We start from the raw sequence: 9379 nt of genomic DNA on the forward strand, positions 1-9379 counted from the left end.
AGTCAGTGTGGCCACACAGACCCAGAGGTCAGGGAGAGGTCAGGCCCTAAGACATTTGGAAGTCACTGGTGAAGAGGAAGTTCCCAACCTCAGAGGGCTGCACAGAGCCAACTGAGCCTTGGGGAGTGCTCAGGGATGCCAACTTTTAAGGCTGGTCCAAAGACGGTGAGATGTCCTGTTTTGCTTCATTCCTTGGCTCTTGGGGCTTCCTTGGTGTTTCCCCAGGACCCAGCAACTGCATACTCAGGCCGATGACACCCCATAGGGGGTGTACCAGGCTTGCCCACGATGATGCCCTCCCCCACCTATGCCTCCCACCACCCAGCGTACTCCCTCCAGGGCTGGACATGTATCCCCTATCCGTGAATCTCTGTCCCCTAGCCTTATCCCCAGCTCGAAGTGTCATCAGGCACCCACAAGGGGCCACTACCCTTATCTGCCTCCTTGGGAAAGAGCCATTGGGGGCTGCATTAAAAATTAAAAGGAGGAAAAATCATTAGACCAGAAGGCTTTACAACTTCCCAAAGTCCTCAGGGCAGTCGCCTCACTGCCTTCTGTGTTTGGGGCTGGAGTCCTGTTTTGGCTGACTGGGTATTGCCTCTGGGGCTGACAGGCCAGAATCAAGGTTGCAGACGCAGGCTTTCTGTTCTGGGCAGGACAGGGGCTTCTGGAATGAGCTTCCTTCAGGACTTTTCTGAAGTGCCAGGACTCTCTCAGACTCTTCCTGAGACCCTGTTTGGGCAGGCACATCTCTTGCTTCCGGTTCTTCAGGTCCCAGAGGGCTGTGGCCTTGAGCCTTGAGGCCACCTCTGCTCCCTGTTATGCACCTCTGCTTCTGGGCAGAGTCCCCTACCTCCTTCTAGCACCTCCCCCAGAAGCCCCCCAGCCCCTCACAAGGGTGAAAGTCGCCCCACCAATCAGGCTGAGGGCCCAGCAGGAGTTGTGATAAAGGCCACAATGAACTGGGGGGCTGGGGGAGGGTGGCCCACAAAGTGTCTCTGCGATGGCTGAAGGGGGTCCTTGGGGATCTCTCCTCCCAGCCCTAGGGCCACCAACTCATAACTCTCTCTCCCTAAGCACACACTCATTTCCCACCCCCTCAGGCCATATCCCAGTGAGGATTGTGCCAAATCCCCTGGGTAGCCTCCTGGGGGCGCAGCAGCTCCCCTTGTGTTGAATGAAGAGTTGGAGGCCGACAGGCCTGCCTTCAAGCTTGGCCACTTCTCGCTGTATGAGAAGTAGCCAAGTGTATGTTGGGGAGCGCTGGGCTGCAAGGAGGGATGTTTTCTGTTTTGGCTGACTGGGTACCTCCCCTTCCAGCCTCAGTGTCCCTGTCTGCGAGAGAGGGGAGTGACTGCTGAAGTCTGGACCAGTCTCCAGAGCCTTCTTGTACCCTGGAGGTGGGGGTGAATTTAGGCTTCCCTGATGAGGGGTTTCCCTGTGCAGACCCCTCCTCAGTGTCTCAACAAGTCCCCACACCCAGCCCCAGGAGGCAAACCCTGTGGGGCAGCCTGGGTATGCGAGGTCAGCTGACCACGAAATGACTCAGGCACATGGATTTTCCTGGAAAGAGCCAACTGAGAACACCAGGACAGGGAACTGTCCTCCCCAATCCTGCCCCTGTCCTGGCCAGGAGGAGGTGGTCCCAGGCTGCCTTGTAGGAACAAGCAGCCATGAAGTCTGGCCTTCTACCTGAGGAGAGCCAAAAATCACATTTATTGGATACCCACTGATGTGGGGTGGGCATGGCCTGAGTGTTTCACCCCCCTCCCCGATTCAAAGCTCACAGCCCTCTGAGGGGTAGCAGTGGCTGTCCATTGTTTGTAGTACCCATGCTCAGGAGAGCTGGAGGTAGAAGTTGAGCCTGGGGTCTTTGAGGAGCCAGGTGGGTGGGAAGGAGGAGGCCTTGACTGCTAGCCAAGGCAGGAGATGGCTGTGACCCAGTGGCCTCTCTCTCAGAAGCTCCATTCGGTGGGGGTTGGGGGGACTCATGGACAGGAGCACAGAGGGACAAGCTCTGGATCTAAGCCTCAGTGTGTGTGTATGGGGGTGGTGCTAGGTAGGAGGGGGACAGATGGGCATGCAGAAGATTTTGGTGATGAACGTGTGGTGGTTCAGTGAATGGAGGATGGAGCTGAGGTACTGTTGCTGTGCTGCTCACCCCTGGGGCTGGAACCAGGAGGCTGTGGAGCCAAGAGGTACCTCTGAAGTCTTGGGTCCACTCATCGGGGAGACCTCAGATGGTCCCTGGGCCAGACTCAAAAGGCTCCTGTGCCTCGGTGTGCATTGGCAAAAGCACTGTGGCTTAAGGATTCAGAGATTCTGGAGTCAAACTCCCTTAATTTCTCTGACTGCGTTTCTTCGTGTGTAAAATGAGGGTAATCATAGACTTTATCCGGTTGTTGAGGGATTTCCTAAGTCCCTCCCCAGTCCAGGAAGGCAGCAGCAACTTTGCCTGATCCAACTCCCCCTCCACAAGCCTGCCCTGAGGTTTTCAAGGGGAAAATTGAGCTCCTTGCCCCAGGTGAGAACTCACAGGCCTGCACTCTGCCCCGCACAACCTCTGCCTCTCCCTCCCTCCCACTAGGGGCCCAGAGATCCTGCTCTGCTTGGCCAGTCCCTCTTTCCTCCAGCATCTTTCTCCCTCTACCCTGCCTCCTTCCTGTTGGTGTTAAACACAATGTCGGATGTGGTCCCATCCTATCCCTCCCTCTCTGTACACCCACCATCCTCAGGCCATGGTTGTCCAGTCTTGCTGTCTCCACAGTGGCCAGGCCAAGCTAGGTGGGCCTGAGACCAGGGAGGGCAGAATGGGGGGTGGGTACCAGACTGAGTCCCAGAGGTGCCTGGGGTCCAGGTTGTCTGGGCTCTAGGGGCAAAGGCACTGACTAAAGGAGCTCTGGGGGGGCCTGCTTCCCCCTGGCCACCTGGCACCCACACTCTGGCCCTATAAACTCCTTGGACGCTCCTGTGCCCCCAGCTTACCCTGCACTCTCAGACCTTCGTGCCCTTGCTCCCCAGTGCCATCTGCCTGACTTCCTTCTCTGCACCTCTCTGCCTGGCGAACTCCTACTCCTTTCTCAAGCTCCCCGTGCATTACCTCCTGTGGGAAGCACCTCTGACGAGATCCACACCCGTCCATCCATTGCTCTGTCTGTAATAACCCCCACCACGCTGTGCTGGGCCAACCGGGCATGGCCAAGAGGCTCCCAAAGGCCGGACTCAATGTCTCCCCAGCCCCCTGCCCTAGCCTGGGTAAGCCGCAGGGGGTCCTCAGGGTGTTTGCTGAACGGAGTCAAACGCAGATTTGAGGCCAGGGTGGGAGGAGCAGAGCCCCTTCCTGGAGCAGGAGGATTCACATCGTGTAGTGAGGTGGGCGATGCCTGGCTGAGTTCTCTTCTTAGGCACTCGCTTTCCTGGCAATTTCTCTTTGCCTTATTTTTCTGTATTTCCAAGTTTGTGAGGAAGGAGCATATATGCTCTCTTATATTTCCCTCCCAATGAAAAACTATATAATTTTTTAACTAAAATAAAAAATAAAATCCCTGGTTGAGATAATCTACTTCCCTGCTGAAGAGGCACCTTGGATTTGGGCAGACAGGAACATTGGCCGTCAGAGGGCCATCCTGGGTAGTACTATGGGACGTTGCTGCCCCCTGGTGGCAACTGGACTTATAGACCAGGCACTAAGGAGAGTCTGGGCAGGCCCAGAGAAAAGACTCTTGTCTGTAATGTGACAGAACTGCAGGGGAGGTGCGAGCACCTGGCCGGGGGTGGGGGTGGGGGGCAGGGAGGGCTTCCTATTGAGTGAGGGAGTCATCACCCTTCTCCGTGCAGGTGGCTGAGCATGACGTAGAAATACCTAACCTGACTGGGAACTGACCACCACTTTGTTCTGGGCCCCAGCCCAGGGCTGTGCTTGGGCCAGATTGTGCGGCCCCAGGCAGGGTCTGAGGTTTGGGGCCAAGGGTGAGCCTGAGTGGGCCGGGCCCACATTCATCTTAGTCTAACCTGGAGCAGGCTGGACGGCTCCATAAGAAGGACAACGATATCTGAAAAGACCCACCCCCCTCTCAAGCATGTCACCTCCACGGTCACTGCTCTTCCTGTTGTGGGTCCTGCCTTTGCTGACCTCCCTCCCTGAACCCTCCAGTCTTCCTGCACCAGGTCTGTGTCTGACCTGACCACTAATCCCTGCCTCTTGCAGTCATCAGTCACTAACACAGGGCTTGGGCCTGAAGAGTGAAGGGAGAGAGATTGAGTGAGAGTTGGGGCTCCCTACCAGAATTCACTCCTGTCACAGGTCTTCCTTCCTTCCTTCATTTCAGTCTCTAAATCTTTGCACTGGCTGTTGTTCCCTCTGTCCAGAGCTCTTTCCTTCCTGATAGCCACATGGCTGGTACTTTCTCGTCATTCAGGTTTCAACCTATACGTCACCTCCTCAGAAAGGCCTACCCAGACCACTCAATCTAACGCAATCTCCCAGACCCGCTCCATCTGTCTAGTTCCCGGCCATATCCCCAGCGTCCAGTACAGGGCCTGACACCTAGGTGCTCAGCCAGTGTTTGCTGAATGTACAAACTCTACAGCACTGAAGGAATGTAGCGCCATCCAGCCTGGAGTGAGAATAGTGTGGCTCCAGGACAAAGGGCCAGGAGCTTCAAGAAGGGGCCCTGGAGGAGGACAGCCAAAAAAGAGCAAAATGGCGGGCTGCTGGCTACCTCCCCACACCTCAAGTGAGGGAAGTTCCAGCAGATAGTATAAATTTAACAACAGACTCATAGGGGAAAGAGTCTGCTTTGTAGCATTTGCCGATTTTGATAGTGTAAATACTCTCACCGTGGCCAATTTCAAGCTACAGATGGTTTGATAACGGGCTGGCAACTTTTAAAAAGATGTAACAATTGGCTCTGTGAGCCAGTATGAGCTGGATCCAGCCGCCACCGGCTCTTGCCCCCTGAGGACAAGGTGTGAGAGAAGCATGGCAGGTCAGGCCACAGGACCCATTTCCTCCTCACCAGGGCAGAGGGCAGCAGGACTGGCAGAGGCGGACAGCTGCTGACCCACTCTCCAAGGAGTGAAGAGGAGGTGACAAGCGGTGACTCATCCTGGGAACAAGGGAGTGGGGTACAGATGCTTGCCTTAGCCCAGGATGAAAATAGGACCAGCCACCAAGTGTGGGTGGGAGGGCAAGTGGGGGCAGGGAAGCAGGAGAAATGGGAAACCCAGTCTAGAGTTAGGCCTCTCACTACGTGCTCTCAGGCTCACCTCCCCCCAGGGCCCTGGTGTGCTCTAACTCTGTGGCACGCCTCCCCCTAGTGGCTCCACTAGAAACTGCAGCAGCATCCTCAACTCCTTCCAGGGCCAACTCCAACAATGAATCTTCCCTGAGCAGCACAGAGCTGTCAGTGGGCAGGGGTGGGGAGCAGTGGGGCAGGGCAAGAAGAAAATTATTTTTGTGGGAACACAAAAATTTATTAGGAGGAGGAATGTGGAGGAATATCTTTCTGAGCAAGTGGCAGATGACTCTTTCATCTCCTCCTGTCCCATTCAAGTAGCTGGGCTATTCCCTACTCACAACCTCAGGCGAGGGGTGGATCAAAGTGGAAAACAGAAAAAAGGGACTTGCATCCAGTGTCAGCACTCGGATCTTTTTGGGACTTGTGAGCAGTCAGAGAGGGTGACATTGCTCCTTATCATCGTGACAGAGGAAGGCTCACTCTGCCCCTCCTCCCCACACCCGCAGACTGGAGGAGGTGCAGCCGGGTGGGATGCAGGGGAGCCAGAGAGGAAGGCACTCAGGGGCTAAAGGGTCAGTGGGGCCCCAAGGGTCAGGCGGCAGACTGAAGCCACACTCAGCGATGCCCCAGCCTCCACCATCCAGGTTGGTCTGTGCCACCTCAGGGCACACTGGCTGCCCTTCCAGTGGGTCCCTGCCTACCCACCTATTTCAGAGAAGAGCTCTGTCTGGAATGGTGTGGACAACCCAGAGGTAGGCAGCAGTTGAGTTGGTCTCTGAAGTAGGAACTCACCCTGCCGAGTCAGGATCAGGACATGCGAGGCTGAGGTCACGGTGTGGGTAAAGGTTTAGAGGTATGAAGAAAGGTGTGTGGTTCATCCAGGAAGTGACAGCACTTCTGTTGGCTGGAGTGTCGAGGAGGCTGGTTGCTATGGGAGTAAGAAAATAGAAGCAACAGGTGGACGTAGGGCTTTTATGCTGTCCTGAGGATATGGACAAGGTCCAGAAGACCCTGAGGACTGGGAAATTAAGTATCAGACCAACCTGGCCAGATCTGCATTTTCCAAAACTCAATCTGGCTCCCCAATAGACTGCAGATTGCCAAAGTGTCAGTTCCGGGGCCCATCTGGTGGCAGGGAGGCCTACAGGGGTGGGGTGGGGTTTGGGGGTGGGGAGGGCTGCTAAATTATCAGGCAAGAGAGTTACCAAGACCTGAGTCAAAATGAGACACTGGCGACAGAGCAGTTGTTCAGAGAGTTTGGTTTATTTTCACAGATGTGTAGAAGCCAGTTTAAAAACCTGAGGTACAAATGAACACGCCCCTGAGTCCCCCTCCTGAGTCTTGTTCAGAAGGAGCAGGACATGGCTCGTCTGCTAAAATAAATACACTTCACATTGCACAAGGTAATAAATAAATACATACATAAATAAATAGCCTCAATAGGATAAAAATGAGAACATCATTGCAAAAGGCCAACTGGGGGCTGCACATTTCAAAAATTAAATTATTAATAATTCATCATTAATTATGGAGAAAATGAAATCCTCCCAGTCCTGGACTGTGTGAGAGGTGTCCCAGAATCTTCAGACATTCTGCTGTTTCTGACGTCCTAAGGCTCTGTGGTGAGAAGGTCCAGAGAGAGCGCTGGATGTTGGGCTGAAAATTTTAGGGCTCAATGTCTATGGACTCAGAAAGTTATCAAGGGTTTTCAGATATTTCTCCAATTTCCTCTGGAAATCACCCCAGTTCCCCTCCTTGATTTGGATTGGGTCTCCCTGTGAAGAAACCAGGAAGATGGCATTAGATGAGGCCAGGTTGCAAGGCACATGACAGACTGGGGGGGCAGGTCATGACTGAAGGTGCCATCTGCAGGGGCATCTTGGGGGGCGGCTTACCGTGGGCATGAGGGTGGGCAGGCATGACTGTAATTCCTATAGGGAGAGACCAAAGCAGACAGTCAGAAACTCCCCTGGGACAGGAGCAGGCCCTGCTACCCTCCTCCCCAAAGGCAGGGCAAGGCCAAGGCAGGGATCCCAAAAACCCTCGACAGCTGCACACACCTCAAGATTTTTCCCAATTCGTGATCCCTTCTCTTGGAAATTAGTGGCAGCTTTCAGGAATGCATCCAGGTTTGGCCTCAAAAGGGTCTCATCCTAAGAGGACAAAGAATACATGTTAAGGGCGAAGCTTGGGGAATGTCCTTCCCATGGCCATGCTGAAGTCATCCCCACAGTTTACCAAGCCTGCTTTCAGGAACATCCTTGGACAACCCCTGCTAGTCCCCTTCTTGCCCCAGGTGCGAGCCTGAGCTGCCCCAAAGGGCACAGGCCTAGGGGTGAGTGCACACTCCAGGAGAGGCCTCCTTCCCCCATGCCTCCCCGAGCCCTGGCTCCATGTGAGCTGCATAAAGGGCCTGGGTGGATCTTTCTGCACTTGTGGAAAAAAACATTTCCCAAAAGAAGCTCTACAAAAGACAGAGGGCTGGCGAAGGGATGTATTTGCTGCTAAGAGGCCAGATAATAAGGTTAATGCCTCGACTGAATTCGGGGCTTCTAGAAATCAGGAAGAGAGTTCCAGAGACCCCAGCATGGAAATGGGTGCAGCACGTGAACCATGAGTGTCTGGAAGAGGTGAATACAGACGGCCAATACGCTCAGGGGAGACTCAACCTCTGCTTGACCAAGAAATGCCATGCAAACAAAGGTGAGATGACCACAGGAGCCCCCTGGACTAGGAAAAGAACTGCAGATGAGAGTGTCCAGGGCTGTCAGGGGGGAAACAACTCAACTTTTCAAAGAAAAGGAAGGAAGCAGGCATGTTCATGGGGAAAATTTTAGTCTGCCAGTCCAGAGGCTGCCCCTGTGAAAAGTTAGCTTAAGGCCTTTGGTATTGTTCATACAGAGCTGCCTTTTCATTTTGCAATTAAAAAATCATTTTCATATTATAGCCATGGCTAGGGAAATGCATTGAACCCCTGTTAAGCACTAGACACTGGTCTGGGAACTTTATGACTTTATTGTGCCATTTAATTCTCATAACAACCCCACTGAGATAGGTGCTCTTAACCCTATTTACAGATGAAAAAACTGAGGCTAGGCACGGTGGAGTGACAGGCCTGAGGTCACCCAGGCAAGAGGAGGATTGGGATGCAGGTGTACCCAAGTGCGGGCTGAGCTCTTACCAGCAGTATCTGTCTCTCATTTAAGTCCAAGGAGTCCTGTGGGGGAAGAGGGAGAGAGAGCCCATGAGTCCTGTTGGCCTGAGGCACCCGCCAGCCCCTCCCTATCCCATGCCAACTTTATCTCAGCTACTCACTTGTGGAGGCGAAGGTGGCTTGTTTAGATCATCCATAATTTCTTCGATCAGTCTGTGCCAGGATGTTGGGGAGGGCCTCCCCTGCGCCTGAGGGGCATAGAATGCGAACAGGAGCAGGAGAAGACGCAGGACAGGGAGGCTGCTCATGTTTGGGCTGGCGGGACGCATTCGGTTCTTTCTTGGTCCTTCGTGGTGTTCTGAAGTGTCTGAGACAGGCTTCTGCCTTTTATGCGCAGCGGCAGCGGGCTCACACCCAGGGTGAGAGGGGCGGGCATCGGAAGAATCTTTATCTGACATGGAACCTCCATAGCAAACCACAGACTTATTCATCACTTTCTAGTACTTGAGATCAGTGAAACTTGGAAAAAAATTACTCAGAGGGTATCTCCTCATCTTGCCAAGGAGGATAAGAGATGGGCTGGCCTCTGGGCAGAGTGGGGACAAGTGAGAGGACAACTCTGACAGGTGGCGGCTGCCTGACTGTGAGCTGTGGGGCTTCCTGCCTAGTGGAACCTGGTCCTGCCATCCCCTGGACAGCCCTGACCCTCTGGCACTGCCTGGTCCTACATGGGTGGCCAGGTGAAGGCCCACTGGAACAGACAAGAGTTTGTCTGGCAGCCTGTCACACAGCTAACCATTCAAGTGTGGGCTCAGGCAGTGAGAAGCACATCACTTGACACCACCTCTCAAAGCTGAGTTACTGGTGTTAAAAGCCCCCAGCGGTTTGCCTCACGGGCTTTGGGCAGCTTCTCGTCGATACTTTCTGTTCCTGGTGGGTACCAGGTGCTCATTCTTTTATTGGTCTGATAACAGCACAGCCCAAC

At 54.1% G+C, this 9379-nt stretch overlaps 1 protein-coding gene across 1 annotated transcript; it reads right to left on the bottom strand.

Annotated features, from left to right (window-relative positions):
- Positions 1-6919: 6919 nt before the first annotated feature.
- Positions 6920-8702, bottom strand: IL3 (interleukin 3). Its single transcript, XM_087430329.1, has 5 exons — positions 8556-8702; positions 8422-8457; positions 7301-7393; positions 7136-7171; positions 6920-7015 (listed from the first exon to the last, which is right to left on the bottom strand). Exons 1-5 carry the CDS (start codon positions 8700-8702, stop codon positions 6920-6922), a joined length of 408 nt encoding a protein of 135 aa, XP_087286455.1.
- Positions 8703-9379: the final 677 nt, after the last annotated feature.

Source organism: Ceratotherium simum, chromosome 4, assembly GCF_057802395.1.
Source record: "Ceratotherium simum simum isolate JZ-2026a chromosome 4, ASM5780239v1, whole genome shotgun sequence".
Taxonomy (NCBI): Eukaryota; Metazoa; Chordata; class Mammalia; order Perissodactyla; family Rhinocerotidae; genus Ceratotherium; species Ceratotherium simum.